The sequence below is a fragment of the Malaclemys terrapin genome, chromosome 9, assembly GCF_027887155.1.
Source record: "Malaclemys terrapin pileata isolate rMalTer1 chromosome 9, rMalTer1.hap1, whole genome shotgun sequence".
Classification (NCBI taxonomy): domain Eukaryota; kingdom Metazoa; phylum Chordata; order Testudines; family Emydidae; genus Malaclemys; species Malaclemys terrapin.
The window spans coordinates 48,758,255-48,776,067 of record NC_071513.1 but is presented as its reverse complement, the minus strand read 5'-3'; the positions used below and the strand labels follow the sequence as shown (position 1 = coordinate 48,776,067).

The window sequence follows — 17,813 nt, the reverse complement described above, 5'->3', positions numbered from 1 at the left end:
ATGCATTCGCTTCCAAGGCAATTACTATGCAGCTCATATTTTTTACCAAGCTCTTCTCTAATTACAGACAAGTCACATGGCCATTGTGCATTGACAACTCTAAGAGTTTTCAAATATTGGGCATTGCTGTGATCTCATTTACCCCAGTGCCCTGCCACTGAATTCAGTTTTCCGATTTACACTGGTGAAACTAACATCAAAATCAGGCCCACAATATTTTGTTTGGCTAATACAATATTATTGCCTAGGTAATACCTGGGTGTCTGGTCTGCTCAAGCTCTGTGCTCAGGGCAGGCCCATTGCCAGGGTCATGGGGGGCAAAGGTGGCTTTCCACTCACAGTTTGGCCTCCAGGGTGTCATTATGCCAGCCAGGCCTTTCCTGAATGCTCTGGGTAGGCCCCTCGCTGGCAACATCCCCTGCAGTGAGGACTATGGGAGTGGCTAGTGTAGTGGCAACATAGCTTTAGCCCCCCAGGGATTCCCCACTCTGGGGATGCTCGGCTGGCTCAGTAAGCCTATCTTACAGCCCCTTTGTGCCACCAAACCAGAGCATGGGTGGGAGATGCCAGCTCTTTCTGGTTCTCACGTTTTTGCAAAGGAGGTTGCCACAGACTCTTGTGGTGGAATTCAACACATGCTATGGGAAAACGTTTAAATCCTACCCCATAACTGCACCTCAGGCCTAGAGCCAGCCCATAACATTTTGGCACCTGCGGCAGGGAGCTCAAATGACGCCCCCATACTCCCTCGCTTGGGCCAAAACTTTGAAAGATCTCAATTCTGCCTTCTTCCTGTTCTACTCCTCTCATGGTACTGCTCTGCTATCTACCCCAATAAAGGAGAACTAACAACTTACAATGCCTTGTTCAAAAATTTTAAGTAACACTTAACTTTCAAATGCCTGAACAGCAAATGTTACTTTTCTTGTCTGCATAGTAAACACTGGCATTTTTATCTGTTTGAATAATCAAAGTGATGCTTTTCGTGCCTTCTTGGTTGCAAAGATTTGAACTGCTTCTTGAAGGTCCACAGTCTGGGCCAGCTCATGCTCTATTGAGATGGTTGTAAGGCCGACCAGCCTCTCCTGTGTCATTGTGGAGCGTAGATGTGTTTTTATTAACTTCAGTTTGGAGAAGCTGCGTTCTCCACTGGCAACTGTTATAGGAAGTGTTAGAAGTATGCGCATAGCAACAAAATAATTTGGAAAGAGGGTGGTCATCTTATTTGTGCACATATATTCCAGAACAGCCTTTGGAGTTGATCCTGCTGAAATGTATCTTGAAAGGGCTTTCAGTTCATCACCTAAATCACTTGCATCAATATTGTGCATGTCATCATGTGTCAACACTGTTTCTAGTGCCCTGCATTGCTGGTGTAGGTCTTCTTCAGGTATAGTGAGCAGTTTTGGAATATCATACAACATCCCAAATATACTGCTGTGTTCCTTGAGCTGCATGAAATGTTCTTCAACTGACTGTATTGCACAATCTAGCACCTGGTTAAAAAATTCAATTTTGAATTGTTCTTTGGAGTCTCTTATGGCATTATCCCGTGCCTCGTAATCAAAATGTCTTCTTCGGTGACTCTTGTATTCTTGAATGAGTGGGAAAATAGCTTCAGTGTGAAGTTCCTCTGCCAACTTGTGTGCACTCTTCAGAACGTTTTGAAATCCCTTATCTGACCAGTAAGACTGTAGGTATGACTTTGCTTTGTCCAGTTGTTCCATTGCTCCAGATAAATCAAGGTCAACACCTTGGAGTCTCTTGCTTACAACATTTATTTCAAACAGTATGTCATGCCACAACACTACGCCACACAGAAATTTGAAATTATGTATGTTTCTGGTGATTCCATTTCCCTCTGCCACTGTTCTCCCATGAACAGTTCCTGTCATAGCATTATCCTCCATAATGGCAACTATGGCATCATCTGTCTTCCCAATTTGGTGTTTGATAGGCTTTATCGCCTCCACTCAACTTTCCCATCATGTGGCACTCAGTGGTTTCAGTGTCAGAGAGGATGTTCCCAGATGTTGCTTCAAAATTTGCTATTGATGAGTTGATGCAGAGAAAAATACATAGATGCTTTGAATTACATTAAAAAATTCAGCAGCCTCACTAGACGCTGATGCTGCATCACTGACCACCAAGTTCAATGAATGAGAACCGCATGGGACAAAAAAAAGCTTGAGGGTTTAACTCTCGGATCCGTTTCTGCACTCCTCTGTTCTTTCCTCTCATGTTGGCACCATTATCGTACCCTTGACCTCTCATGTCAGCTATTGCAATTCCCGTATCTTCCAGCTTTTTAAGAATCACATAGGTCCTGTAGTATCATCAATGTGAATAAATTCTAGAAAATGTTCTCTGACAGTCACCATTGCAGGGACATTTTCACTGGGTTCTGTTGTTGTTACAAAACGCATCATTAAAGTCATTTGTTCCGTATGGCTGATATCAGATGTGCAGTCCAGAATAACAGAGTAATATCTTGCTGACTTCAGATCTGCCACAATCTTCTGTTTGACTTTTGTTGCCAGTAACTGTATGATCTCATTTTGAATTGTTTTTCCAAGGTGGTGGTGTGTGTACATTTCTTGGGTGGTGACCCTTCTTTGATGCTCCTGGAGTACAGCATCAAACTCAGCCATCAGCTCCACAGTTTTAAGGAAGTTTCCATTGTTTGGCACATGCAGCTGATCTGAAGTGCCACACAGTGCAAGGTTTTGAGTAGCACGCATTCTCACAATGGCAGTGAGCCTTTTCAGAACATTTTGCTAGTAAAGAGACTCTGATGCAATCTTCTCTTGATGCTGATTATCTATGGTGGCCTTTAACCTTATTCTCATCTCAAACTCTTTCCACCTATGGAATGCTTTCTGGAGATTTGCTGCCTTCTCGTGGCATGTCAGATTTCTAGCCAGATTTTTCCAGTTCTTTGTTCCTGTAGAACCCAATGTGGCTGGAACATTAGACTGGAAGAGTTTGCAACAAAAACAGTATGCAGCATTCTGGGTTTTTGAGTACATAAGCCATGGCCTCTCCACTTTGTCACCATTGGGGATTTCACGCCAGTAATGTGTTGGATGGAAATTTCTATTTTCATTGTCTTTGGGGAACGTGAAGTTTTTCACTTGCTGTGGCCCATGCAGTACAAGGAAGTCCCTTAGGCTACTGCTCAAGTGGGTCCACAATCCTGGATCATCTAGATTTAAGGAACAAAACTCCGCAGCAGCTGTTTCTTGCACTTCCATCACACTCTTCTCTGATCTACACTTTTCTTCAGGAGTGTGCATGGTTACATCCATTTGAGATGGAGATATGGATGCTGCATTAGCTGCCAGGTCACCTGCACTCTGACTAACTGGAAGATCAGGCATCTCCTCACCACTCACATCCTCACTGGGGCCGGAAGGCTCACCGTGAATATTTGTGTCTATGTATCTCAGGAGAGCTCCTTCCTGCTTAGATAGAAAAGCTTCCTTTGCTTTCTTTCTTTTTCTGAATGCTGCCTCAGAGGGGCGGTTTCTTCTTTCACTCATGACTGCTGTTCTGTGCCAGCTATAGTGGCTCTCAACACTCTATTGAAGGGGACTAATAAGCAGGCTGGTAGCAGGGCCTGAGTGAGGGAAGATATCAGCGTCTTAAGGGCCTAACTGGCTCCTACTACTTCAGTTGACTTAGGGTTACCATATTGGAGCCCCTGAAAAAGAGGACACTCCAAGGGGCCCCAGCCTTGCCCCAACTCCGGCCCCGGCTCCGCCCCAACTCCGCCCCTTCCCCAAAGTCCCCACCTCAACTCTGCCCCCTCCCCTGAACTCTCCGCCCCCCTGCTCCTCCCCCTCTCCTGCTTCCCGCGAATCAAATGTTCGCGGGAAGCCTGAAACAGGCAGGCAGCAAGCAAGCTGGGGCTGGGGAGGGGGGGGGGGGGCGTGAGGAGACATGGCCCAGTCCGGCCCCTCCAGCCGAGCGGCTCCCTCCGGCGGCCGGCTAAGAGGCTCTGGCCCCGGCGGCTCCAACCCAGCTCGGGCCCTGGGGCGCCGGCCGAGCACCCCCAGCCCCAGTCGCTCCGACTCGGCTTGGGCTCTGGTTCCGGCCAGCGGCCAAGCACCCCCAGCCCCGGTCGCTCCAGCTAGGCTCGGGCCCCAGTTCCGGCCGCCGGCTAGTGGCCGAGCACCCCCGGCCCCACCGGCCCCGGCCGAGCAGCTCCGGCCCGGCCCCGCCCCTGGCCGAGCACTTCCAGCCCTGGTCACTCCGGCCCAGTTCGGCTCAGGCCCCGGTTCCAGCCAACGGCCGAGCACCCCCGGCCCCACTGGCCCAGCCGAGCACCTCTGGCCTGGCCCTGGCTGAGCGGCGCTGGCCGAGCAGCCCCAGCCCTGGTCCCAGCAGCTCTGGATCAGCTCGGGCCCTGGTTCCGGCCGAGCACCCCCGGCCCAGCCCCGGCCAGCGGCCGAGAACCCCCGGCCCCACCAGCCCCGGCCGAGTGGCTCCGGCCTGGCCCCAGCCCTGGCCGAGCAGAGCCAGTCGGCAGCATCCCAGCTCACAGCCGCCTCCTCCCGGGCTCCGGCTGCTGCTGCGCTGGGGAGAGTGGTGGGAGCCAGGAAAGTTGAACCCTGGGGAGGAGGCGGTCCCCTTACCATGCCTCCCTTTTTTCCCGGACATGTTCGGCTTTTTGGAAATTCCTCTCAGATGGGGATTTGAGGACCAAAAAGCCGGCCATGTACAGGAAAATCCGGATGTATGGTAACCCTAGTTGATTGCCTGTTCTTCTCAAGTGGGTTCAGGGAAGCAGCAGGAAACAAGAAGCTCCCTCAGAAGCTGGTGTTAATCAGTCCAGGCTCCTGGGGGTGCTAGAGAGGTACATAAGAGGCTCCTCCTCCTCTCTCTCCCTGCAGCTCCTGCTGCTTTCTGTTATTCCCTCTCACCTTTTCTCCTGCCTGCCTGTTATGTCTCTTGTGCCCTCCTTCCTCCAGCACAGCACTTCACCATCTCTGTGCACCTAGACAGGGCCGGCTCCAGGCACCAGCCTGGCAAGCAGGTGCTTGGGGTGGCCACTCTGGAGAGGGGCGGCATGTCCAGCTATTCGGCGGCAATTCGGCGGACGGTCCCTCACTCCTGCTCGGAGCGAAGGACCTCCTGCCAAATTGCCGCCGCAGATCGCGATCACGGCTTTTTTTTTTTTTTTTTGGGCTGCTTGGGGCAGCCAAAACCCTGGAGCCGGCCCTGCACCTAGAGCAGAGAGAATACATATGCACCAGCAGCAGACACAGTTTTCTACACTCTGGGCGGCCGCCTCAGTTCACCTGATGGTAAGGCCAGCCCTGCTCAGGCCCTAACCAGTGGGATCATACCAGAGCAGGCACATCAGAATGTCTTTCCAGTTTGGGGGCTGGGTAGGAGGAGGGGAAAAGAAGGGACATGGTTTGTGCTTTACAACATTTGACTGGTTTGGTTTAGTTTTTTTAGGGAGGCGCATTGCAAAATACAGTATTTACTTTTTAAAACAATTTGCACTAGAGTCCCCTGTTCTCTTTGTTGGAACTAACAGTTTGCTCAGTCTACTGCAAGTTATCCTTAGCTTTGTTCTGTGATATGAAAAAGCTTTTGGCTTCAGGATTGAAAACATGCATGAATGAGCAATGACAGAACTTCCACGGTGCATTGGGCTAATTCACTAGTCTGGGGACCTGTAGCGATGTGACAACTCATGGGTGCGGCGCCTCCTGCTGGTCGTCTCAGGAATTAGCTCTTGTTCAGCTTGGAACACTCTCTGTTGGCCGGTGTCTCACCTGCCTCTGGCCCCCATGTCCTTCCTGGACCCTGGTGCCCCTTACCCTCTGGGTTCTGCCCCCAGCAGTAACCCACAGTCTGAGTCTCCCCTCCCAGGGGAACCCCCAACCCTCTAACCCCACCTTGCTTCAGTGGCTACTGCCAGTCATCATCTAGCCCCCGCTCACTGGGGAAAACTGCAGTCTGTAAAAGGCCACTCATCATTGGCAAGGGGGGATCGGACCAGCTGCCTCTGCTTAACCCCAGGCTGCTCCTCCCAGCCCCCTGTACCTGCATAGGCCTCTATCAAGGTCTGCAGCCTGGGGAGTTGCTAGGCTGGAGCTCCCCAGCTCCTCCTCCCTTTCCCCAGCACTGCTCTGTCTCAAGTGCCCTTCTCCCTCTGAAGCTGGAGGGAGAGTGTGTCTAGCTCCTGGCTCATAGCCCTTTTATCAGGGCCAGCTGAGGTCTGATTGGGGCGTGGCCCAGCTATGGCTGCTTCCCCAATCAGCCTAGCTTTTAGCTCGCAGCCCCAGCCCCAGCCCTCTCTCCAGGCTGGCAGTAACCCTTTCCAGACCAGGGAACGGGGGACTACCCTGCTACAGGACCAGAGTGCAAATTTTGGATCAGCTAACAAGTGAAAAGGGTGTGTGGTGGCCTCATCCACCACATTTTGATATATTGCAAAACCACCCGACTACTCAGTGCAGTTTGTTGGGATTGGGAGACCCAACTCAAGAGAGGACCCGGACTGGAACAGCAAGGGGATTGCAGCTCAGGATCAAAGTGAATTGGCAGAAACTCTGAATTTGAATGACTGGAAACTGGGTACCCTTCCCCTCTCCAGAGGGAATAGGGCTGAAGTTGATTTTTGGTCTAATGGGTGGGAAGGAGCTCTCAAAACAAATGGTTGTCTTGGGGCATCCAGATGAAAGAGCACTCACAGCAGCAGGTATATGCTGAGGGTCCATTTGTTTCTCACAAGATCTGCACTGCTCATTCCTCGCCCTTACATTTAAAAGGTGCATATTTAGTCCCAAGTTCTCAACCACACAGCATGCTGTGTCTGTGGCTCTTTGAGATGGCACATCTTTGACATTAATAACATCAGTTGCCCACCAGCGTGATAGAAATGATGCACTCCTAATGGCATCTTTCTTGGAAGGGAGCTGAAAGGCTGTTGTGCTATTAGTGAAAATGCATGGTAAAATCTTTCCCATCTCTGACTGCATGAGGGGCAATGGAACCTAGTTTCAGCAGGTTCTGTAATCCATGCCCTAAGGAGCACGGACAATGGGTTCCTCTTTTGTTACAAAAGAGGGTGTTCTCTGCAGGAGGGCAGAGATCCACTGATACAGGAGGGCAGGAAAGCCCATTAATTGAATGAACAGAATCTAAATTCCCCTATTGTGCGCAGAGGGTGGGTGTGGGAATCCTTTGCATATCCAGGGTTCTGTGAAACTGTCTGGCCCAGGGTTCATCCTATTACATCACCACCATGAGGATGGAGAGAATGTGATATTTGTTGATGGAATGTCTGTGTGGAAATGATTTTGAATCATGTCTTCTCGAGTATGCTCAAACGGAAATTAGGGGGAGTCCTGAGTAGATGTCATCTTTGATTGGCTTCTGAGTGTGGCTTTCAAAAGTAGTCTTCAGGATGCTGGAAGTTGAACCCGAAACACTAGAGTTGAGAGCCAGATGGGTACAACAAAGAGACCGTCAGCACAGTGGACTGTTCTAATGACCCAGGACAGGTCCGGGATTTTGGGACCTGAGCTTAATTTGTTCCAGCCAGAAAATATTGACCCTAAAAATGATAGGGCAAGAATGATAGGGCTGTGATGTCCTTCATGGAAGTCCTGTCTTTAGAAGTGGTGTTTCCAGGAAGTACAGCAGAGCACAGTTGCTACCAGTTCCGATTACTTGTGGGCAGGATTGATATCTTTTATGGTACCAGCTTGTCTCTCCCAAAACTGCATTAATTTGGCAGGCAAACTTCCCAAAAGCCCAGCTCTGAATTCCAGTATATGCACATATTTACTTCTTGAGATCAGTGCAGCTAATTTCACAGGAGAAAGGGACAATGAGTGGATATGTTGGTGGCCAGAGTGGAGGTGTTTAGAAAGAATGAGCCTGGGCCCTGATTCAGAAATCCATCTCTATTCAGCAAAGCATGGAAACATATGCTTAATGTTAGGCACATGCTTACATCCCCTTGACTTCAAAGCCACTTAAGCAGTACTTTAGTTAAGCCCATGTTTAAATGCTTTGGGGCCATGGATATTAAATTCCTCTGTCAGCCCAGGCCCCCTTAATTTAGCACATGCATTAAATGAGGTGGGGGGCGCAAGGGGACAATGAACAAGGAGGGTCAAATTCACCCTGGCACTATGGCGCTCCATTGACTTCACTGGAGTTGAACTCACTTAGGCCAATGCTGAATTGGCTCAGAGCCCGTGGCTGTGTGCCAGAGATGAACAGTAGGAAGGAATTAACTGCCAAGCTTTGATGGACACTTTGAGCTCACAGCTTAACCTTGGAGGGAATTGGTGGGTTTTGGTGTCAGGTAAAAGGTAAAAAAATCACTGAGAGCATAAAGTGCCTGAGAGAGATGACAGCAATCACTTCGCTAAGCATCCTCACTCTTTTCCGTTCTGACCATGCTCACAGAAAAGTCATTCTTCCTTTGCGTGGAAGGAAGCCTGTTTGTTATCCACGTTTAACTGCACAGATGTGGTCCTGGAGTGCTGCACATTTCTTTTGGCTAGAGACAGTACCTGGTGCTGATACAGCTATTTCCTTTTCTCCATCTCCTCCTCTAGCTTTCTTTCTGTCCTTCTCGCACTCCTCCCATTTCCATAGTATTGCCAGTAGGCTGCATCCCACTGCTTTCAAATCTTCTCTGTCCATGTGTAATCCACACAGAAGATTCTTCCTCAAATTTGCAATGCAAACCCCTCAAATGAAGCTTTCTCACGGAAATGTTACAATATCTTTCAGAGCTGGGGGTGGGGGGGTGTTTTCCCCTCAGCCTGCCCCTTCTGAGAGTTGACTTGAACCTGAGAACTCCAGAATGGCTGCCCATCTGTCACAAATGTGGTTATGTGCGTGCATGTTACATGTTTCTGCAGCTCTAACTTAAGGTGTAGTTGTGTTTTTACCAGGCCTCTGCTGTTTCCTTCCAGAACGTTTTACCAGTTTGAAGCAGCGTGGGACAGCTCCATGCATAACTCCCTGCTGTTGAACCGAGTCACCCCTTACAGAGAGAAAATCTTCATTACCTTGTCTGCTTACATTGAGGCAAGAACCTTCCCGTGTTCCTTAACCTGCCTGTCAGCGCACAGAGTAGGCAATATGGTCTGTGAGATCAAGGTTCTTCCACCTCCCCTCTACTCCAGTCCCTAGCATGAGCTACTCCAGTTCTTCCAAGTAACTCAAGATGTTTGTGCAATGTACACTATGCCTCACGTGCAGACAGTTCTTAGACTGCCAGATAACCCAGAGCTGCAGGGCCTGAGTCCCCACTCCAGCATGCCAGTTTTACAGTAGGGTAGCTCCACTGAAATTGGTGCAGTGCAGAATTAGAACCATCAGGCTCTGCTGGGAACATTGCTACACCTCTGGCAGTAACAGGGCATAAGGGGTGCTCATTGCCAAAGCCGATACAGGCTGCCACTCCACACCCTGTGCAGGAGGGAGGGAGGGAGTGCAGCCACCACCAACACAGCAGCCCACCAGCCTGAACACCAGAACCAATGCTTGGGAGAAAGTTAGAATCTGAGTCATGCCCTGCAGGAGAAAGGCAGGGGGCTACTTAACATTCATTGAGCATGTTCCTGAAAAGGCAGAGCCCATTTTAAAGTGCCCTTGCTTGGTTTAGGCCTAGTTTTTCTGAAGACTATTAACTCTGTGAGAACAGTCATTTTCTCTAAGGTTGGCCCTTCCCTCCCAAAAGCTATTTATCAGAGTGGTGGGGAAATCTTCTTGCAGAAGTCCAGGACCAAGGGAGCAGAATGGCTTGGCATAGTGGAGAATCAAGCCCACAACCCTCTGCTGAATATTCTTTATACAGTAGGCAGTTTGGTCTTTGCGAAGTCCCAAGTGTAAAGCAGGAAAGAAGTAATCCAGTTAATATCAACTTTCCCTGGGCGTGCTTGAGTCATTCTAGAATGGCCAGCCTCATAGTTTGAGGCATGTATATTAGGAAATGACATATGATAAAGCCATGAAATCACCATTGTCTAGTCACATGTGCTCTTCTCTCTGAATATGGACCACTCAGACACAGTGGTCTTTACTAACATTACAGACACTGTCATCCCTCACTCAAATTGATGGGGAGGAGTTGACGTTAGCCTCATTACGAGCCATCTCCATAATTCTCCCTTCATCCTCTTTCTCCACCCTACTGCAGATGGAGAACTGCACCCAGCCAGCTGTGATCACCAAAGATTTCTGCATGGTCTTCTACTCCAGAGATGCCAAACTTCCAGCATCTCGCTCCATCCGCAATCTCTTTGGCAGCGGGAGCCTGCGAGCCTCGGAGAGGTAGAGGAATCTCCTTTCCTTTTTAAAAGGAGGAAGGAAGACACTGAAGAATAATTAGCAATGGTTATTAACAGTGACAATGTCTTAGTTGTCCATAGTGCTAGTCACCCCAAACCTTCCCAAGGCACTTAGGCCCAAATCCTCAAAGGTATTTGGGCACCTAGCAGCTTTTAAATATCCCACTAGGCTTCTATCTGCTTCTTTTGCAAATCTGGGCCTTACCACTCTATTAAGTGAATAAACTAGTTCCACACACTGCAGGTTCCTTATCAGAGGATCCTGATTTATTGATGTAATTGATTCCAGAGGAGCTCTGTGTTTGTCATGCAGAGGGTGGGATAACCAGAGCTGGCCAGGAAATGATTATTTTCTCCTGCAAAAAAGGGTTGATGAAAAAGATTTGTTCATTGTTGTTGAAAGTTTTCAGGTTTTTATCAAGAAAGTGTTTTGGTTTAAAACTATTACCAAATACCAAACAAAAGTTGTTTTTTTTTGACAAAAACCTGAACTTTATTAACTAAAACAGAATTTCTTTTTGCAAACATGTCTTGAGGGTGCGATTCAGGGCTGGAAAAGTTATGATGTCTGTTGTGGAGGGCTTTTATTTTGTTTGTTGGTTTGTATTTTTTAGGGTTGAAAAAGCAGTCTGTTCTATCATGTTATTGCACTGTGAAATGAAATTGTGCTGGGCCACCCAGAGCATGGGGTGAGGGCTTTGTTATGTTTGTAAGAAACTAAATGGAATAGCCTGTTCTGAGGGGTTGGATTGGTAACATAGCCTTGAACAAGCTGCATCAAGTGCAGTCCTATAACAAGGATATCACAGGAAATATATTCTGTCTGGCACAGCTGGAAATCATGCACCTGGTTCCCCACGGCCTCACACCTTGTGTAGACAGTGAAATTTGTGCACAGTGGGTGAGTGTGAAATGCTACTGTTCTGATCTGGATAGGGGCAAATGATTGTACTCACTTCATAGGGGAAAATGATTATATAAAGTGCAAAGTCATGAAGAATCAGGCCCTGTGTTTCCTGGTGATTGTGCAGTGCTGCGTGTTCATGTGCATTGTTCTCTGCCAGAAGGGACATGAGAACAGGGACTAACGCTGAGGTTCTGGAATGGTCTATAATTATCTCTCTCTCCTTTCCTTCCTCCCTTGTCCGGAAATAGAGAAATCAGTGCATTATAACAGCCCCAGGATCCAGATACTGTGTGCCATGGGAGGATGCTGGCTAACCTGGTTATCTAGTAGTGGCACAGTGTGCTGGGGCTGTAGGATTGCTGTTCTCAAGCTGGCAAGGAAGAGGAAGTACCTCATGACCGCCACCTACCCACTCAGCCAGCACAGAGGCAGCACTGATGGGCTCTGAAGGGACCCATGTCCAGTCCTTTTCTCCCAGGATTTTCCCTGGGAGAAAAGAAGAATCACTTGAGGTTGTTCAATGCACTACTAACCCTTTGTTGCAATGTGCTAGAGAGCAGGAAGTGGACTCAGTCCCAGGACTGCAGGCCCCACTACATGAGCATGAAGATTCAGGAGGAGAATTTGAAGGACATTGCGAGAGCAAGAGCTTGTTCAACGCTCTTCTAACAAATTTTGTACCTCATTGTTATTGCTGGCTAGTCGCTTAGTAATGAGAACTAGGGTACACCCAGCATTGTCACAGCTGGGACATGAGCCCCATTTCCTAGATGCCACCTCCCAGCCACTGCCTCCCTCAGAAGAGGGGCTGTGTGAGGAGCATCTGTCCTCAGCAGTGTGTAACCTGTTGCCTTCTGTTTGCTTGCAGTAACCGTGTGACTGGGGTGTATGAGCTCAGCCTTTGCCGTGTGGCTGATGCCGGCAGTCCAGGTGGGAAGTTCATCTCTATCTCTGGGTTGCTTTAGGGGTTATTTCCCCCATGGGGACTCCATTGCTGGAACTTAAAGGGGACCAAAACCCCTGGGATTCATTTTGGGGTTGGATTGTTTTGGCTACTTATTTTGTAAAAGGACTTAAACTTTGGGGGTCAAATCCATCCCTGGTGTAATGCCATTGGCTTAAGTGGATTAATATGTGTGACCCTTTCTGTCTTCATTAGATGACAGGTTGTGAAGGTCAGCACCTGCAGCACTCCAGCATGCTGCGTGGGGGGGGGGGAGGGGAAGGAGATGGAGAACAGCTAGTCTATGCATATCGTTATCTCCCCAAACTCTGACACACACACACACACACACACAAAATACTGTGCTGCAGTGCAGGTATATGGAGCATATCTGCAATTAGATGTGCATCACCGTAGGCCATTCTCCATCTTACCAGCCCCAGCCTCCAATCTAAAGGCTGGAACAATGATCTCTAAAGTGGAGAGCTTCTCTCCTTCAGGTATGCAGAGACGACGCAGGCGTGTGCTGGACACCTCTGTTGCATATGTGCGGGGTGAGGAGAACCTGGCTGGGTGGAGACCTCGAAGTGACAGCCTCATCCTGGATCATCAGTGGGAACTGGAGAAACTCAGCCTCCTACAAGAGGTAAGACTGCACCCTAGAAACCTATTGCCAGGAACTTCAGTCAACCAACGGCCCTTGACTTGTAATGGTCAAATGCAAGGTCAAACATCCTGTTTAACTGGCAGCTCCTCCTACCCATGTCCACTAAGGTGTGTCTGATGCTTTGCCTTTGAGGTACACTAGAAGCGGATACAACATGCAACTGCTGGTGCTGCGTTCCTGCCATTTGACTCCATCCCCATGGCTCCTCTTGCAGAGATCAAGCACTGGTGTGTGGCAATTTGGACCTACGAAGCTTTAGCAGGGAGGGCTGTGCAGAGATCTCTTATGTTCTTCTTTGAGTGCTTGCTTTATTAATCCAAGTGGGATGGATTGCACCCTCAACAAATTCGCGGATCAGACTAAGTTGGGAGGAGAGGTAGATAGGCTGGAGGGCAAGGATAGGGTCCAGAGTGACCTAGACAAATTGCAGGATTGGGTCAAAAGAAATCTGATGAGGTTCAACAAGGACAAGTGCAGAGTCCTGCACTTAGGGATGGAAGAATCCCATGCACTGCTACAGGCTGGGGACCGACTGGCTAAGTGGCAGTTCTGCAAAAAAGGACCTGGGGATTACAGTGGACAAGAAATTGTATATGAGTCAACAGTGTGCCCTTGTTGCCAAGAAGGCTAATGGCATACTGGGATGCATTAGTAGGAGCATTGCCAGCAGATCAAGGGAAGTGATTATTCCTTTCTATTGGGCACTGGTGAGGCCACATCTGGAGTATTCCTTCCAGTTTTGGGGCCCCCATTACAGAAGGGATGTGGATGAATTGGAGAGAGTCCAGCAGAGGACAATGAAAATGATTAGGGTGGTGGGGCACATGACTTACGAGGAGAGGCTGAGGGAACTGGACTTATTTAGTCTGCAGAAGAGAAGAGTGAGGGGGGATTTGATAGCAGCCTTCAACAACCTGAAGAGGGGTTCCAAAGGGGATGGAGCTAGGCTGTTCTCAGTGGTGGCAGATGACAGAACAAGAAGCAATTGTCCCAAGTTGCAGTGGGAGAGGTCTAGGTTGGATATTAGTGTCGGGGACTTTTTAACCCAGACGGCAAGGTTCGTTGTCTGACCGCAGAGTGAGAGACAGGCAACACCAGCAAGGTCCAATACAAGCTCTTTATTGAAGAGTGCACACAACAATAGAGAGCGGCCCGTCTCCAGAGAGAACCAGCCCCGATTACAATAACTAGTAAGGTTATATAGACAGTTTCGTCGCGTCATAGTTAAAACAACCCAACCCCCCTTTATTAGTTAGAAAGCTTCTAATATTCATGCATATCTGTCTTCTTTGACACTACAAACAATTCGTGATGCCTCAGCAACTTCTTATGAGCTTTGTTGTCATGCACCAGAAACTAGGAGAAAGGAGGGAGTTAAGAACAGAAACAGGGAGTGGAGACTGCAAGTCTCCATATGTCCAAACAAACCGTTCCTAGTACATTTGGTACAAGAATACGGTCCCCCCTTTATCTCATTCTTTGAAGCCCAAGCAAGCATGTCCTCATGTTTCACAGAGAGACAGGAATGGCCCAGCAACTACAGTTAGCCTAACTTTGGCTAAGCTGGCCAAACAACCTGTTCTATACTCCATTTTCCTTGGACCTAACATTAGGAAACACTATTTCACTAGGAGGATGGTGAAGCACTGAAATGGGTTACCTAGGGAAGTGGTGGAATCTCCTTCCTTAGAGGTTTTTAAGGCCCGGCTTGGCAAATCCTTGGCTGGGATAATTTAGTTGGGGTTGGTCCTGCTTTGAGCAGGGGGCTGGCCTAGATGACCTCCGGAAGTCTCTTCCAACCCTAATCTTCTATGATTCATGTAATTTGCATGTTCAAGAGAAGTGCAAAATTTGTAAGGGTCCTATCGCATGCACTCAAAACGAGAGCCTTGCATGGTGTCAAGCATCAGAGGGATAGCCGTGTTAGTCTGTAACCACAGAAACAATGAGGAGTCTGGTGGCACCTTAAAGACTAAACAGATTTATTTGGGCATAAGCTTTCGATGCATCTGAAGAAGTGGGTTTTTACCCACAAAAGCTTATGCCCAAATACATCTGTTAGTCTTTAATGTGCCACCGGACTCCTCGTTATTCAAAAAGACAGAGCTATTCATCTCCAAGCCCTTCTGATGGAGGCAGCACTTAGACCAGCCTTGGAACCCACCTGCTCCGACTCAGCGCCTAGTACCTCAGCCTTGGTACGGAGTGCCCCACCGGCACTGGCTTCACCTTGGCACTGCTCACCATTGCCATTGCCATAGAAGCACCACAGGAAGCAGCGCGCTGAACATGGGCGCTCCCTGGTCTCGAAGAAGGATGGGAAAGGCGACAGGCAAAGGACCCATGTCGGCCCATCTGCCTTTGTCAGGACTGAAAGGTGCAGCCTCTCTGCCCAGGGCTCCGAGCCCAGTACAGGAACTGCCTCTGACTCCAGGCAGCGGCAGGGGTCCCATATACCTTATGGTGCCCTCAGTGTTGGAGGTCTTTCAAGTGGCCAGGGACCTGATGGCCCTACTGGTGCTGCATACACCATGGAACTTCCCTCCATCAGTGGAGCCAGTGACAACCTCCCCCTCCCAAAGGAAAGCCTTCCATGGGGTCTCCCCAGTGGTTGCTTGGTCATCAGCATTCGCCACAGTCCTGACACCAATCCACAACTCCAAGTCTCCAGTCTCCAGCACCGCGTCTGTGGTCTCTGACCCCATGTCCCTGGTCCCCAGCCCCACATTCCTGGTCCCCAGCTCTGAGACATAGATCACCAACCTCACGACGTCAGTCCCAATCTCCTGGGTACTGGCTGCCCTCTTCCCAGCACTGGTCACTGTCATCACACCGCCGCTCACTGACGCCCTGTTCCTAATCTCCGATGCCTCGGTTTCCTTCTCCACGTGTCTCACCGCCAACTCGACGCCAGTCTCCGATGCGGCACTGATCTTTGTATCCCTGCCTCTGATCACCTTCCCCTCAGTACCGCTCAGCCCTGCACCGTAGCCAGCAGTGAGAGGCACCGTTAGTGCCACCATGGTCCCCAAGAGAGAAGTCCTCCTCGGAATCGGAAAGGGATTTTGTTTCCCAGTCCCAAAGGCACCATTTGGCCCATGCACCAGACTGCGGTACCGGCCCTGCAGCAAGTGTCTGGCTGCAAGGTCAATGGCCACTACATTGGCCAAACTGGAACCCATGAGGGCTCCCTATTATGCCAGGACTGTACTCCTGGCTGTCATCCACAGCCTAATTGGGAAAGCAGATTGCAGCGCCTCCCGTCTTGATACAGGAAGTGCATGGCGGTGGTGGCCACTTACCTGAGGCGCTGGGGCATTCAGATCTACCCATACCTCAATGACTGGCTTGTCAGAGGCGGGTCACTGGACCAGGTGCAGTGTGGCCTTTCTTTTGTGCAAGCCACATGTCAGGATCTAGGCCTATTTATCAACGAACAAAAATCGACTCAGACTCCCGTTCTAAGAATAGAGTTTATAGGAGCAATATTTAGCTCCACCCATGCCAGAGCCTACCTGCCGGAGTCCTGATTTTAAGTTATGTTGGATCTCATTGAGCATGTCAGAGCCGACCCGCTCATGACTACCCAGGTATGCCTCAAACTGCTAGGTCACATGGCAGTGTATATGTACGTGGCTTGATGCATGGCTACGGCTCAGATAGAATATCAGGGTTGGAAGGGACTTCAGGAGGTCATCTAGTCCAATCCCCTACTCAAAGCAGGACCAATCCCCAATTTTTGCTCCAAAACCCTAAATGGCCCCCTCAAGGATTGAACTCACAACCCTGGGTTTAGCAGGCCAATGCTCAAACCACTGAGCTATCCCTCCCCCCAAAAACTGGAGGGGAGTGTCTTTCTAAAGTTCTTGGGGGGTATGACAGGGGAGGGACTTGAACCCTGGACCCTCAGATTAAAAGTCCGATGCTCTACCAACTGAGCTAGCCAGGCTCACAAAGAGTAACATCTCTACAGACATAGCTGGTGTCGGTCTTCTCTCCCAACAGACACAATTTGGACTTAGTGGTCAAATGTCCTGTCATCTCTGTCTTGCTGGATGGAACCGCGAGCTGTTTTGGATGGGGTCCCTTTCGTAGTGCTGCTCCCATTGGTAATGTTGGTCTCCAACAAATCAGATCTGGGATGGCCAAGGCCTCTGGAGGATTGTTCCTTCCACATAAATATCAGGGAACGCAAGGTGATACGCCTGGCTTACCAGGCATTCCTCCCCATCTAAGGGGCAGAGTGGTACAGATCTTAATGGACAATACAGCTGTAATGTTTGACATCAACAAGCAAGATAGAGCCCACTCATCTGCCCTGTGGCAAGAGACTCTTCACCTGTGGGACTTCTGTGAGCATCATGCCATTCATCTGGAGGCTTTGCACCATAGGCGTCAACTTCCCCTCTGCCTGGTGGGTGCTCAACCCCCACCCCGCCCCACCTCTTCCCACCCCTGCACCACCCTCACCCCACCGCCATTCCTCGCCCTTCCCCCAAGTCCCCGCCCCTGCCCTGCCTCTTCTCCGCCTCCTCCCCTGAGCATGCCATGTCCGCGCTCCTCCCCCTTCCTCCCGGAAAGTCCTAAGTGCCGCCAAACAGCTGTTAGGCGGCTGGGGGGCAGGAAGCACTAGGAGGGAGAGGGAGGAGCGGGGATGTGGTGCGCTGGGGGGGAGGGGGAAGGAGATGAGTGGGGAGCTTGGCTGCCGGTGGGTGCAGAGCACCCACTAATTTTTTCCCCGTGAGTGCTCCAGCTCCAGAGCTCCCACGGAGTTGGCGCCTATGCTTTGACCCTACTGAGCATCTGAAATGCATGGGCGGATCTCCTCAGCAGGTCCTTCTCCTTTCTCCACGAGTGGTCACTCCACCCAGAGATCATCAGCGTGATCTTTCGAAAGTTGGGGACTCCCCAGGTGGACCAATTCGCGTCCAGTCATAACAGGAAGTGTCAGTAGTTGTGCCT

At 49.8% G+C, this 17,813-nt stretch overlaps 1 protein-coding gene across 11 annotated transcripts in view; it reads left to right on the top strand.

Annotated features, from left to right (window-relative positions):
• Positions 1-17,813, top strand: part of KIF1A (kinesin family member 1A) — a 182,945-nt gene that overhangs the window by 150,899 nt on the left and 14,233 nt on the right. For all 11 annotated transcript variants that reach the window (XM_054039625.1, XM_054039621.1, XM_054039620.1 and 8 more), the window contains 4 exons: positions 8,955-9,069; positions 10,184-10,317; positions 12,110-12,171; positions 12,685-12,830. In XM_054039625.1, coding sequence (XP_053895600.1) covers positions 8,955-9,069; positions 10,184-10,317; positions 12,110-12,171; positions 12,685-12,830 — 457 coding nt within the window. The remainder of the gene's footprint in view (positions 1-8,954; positions 9,070-10,183; positions 10,318-12,109; positions 12,172-12,684; positions 12,831-17,813) is intronic.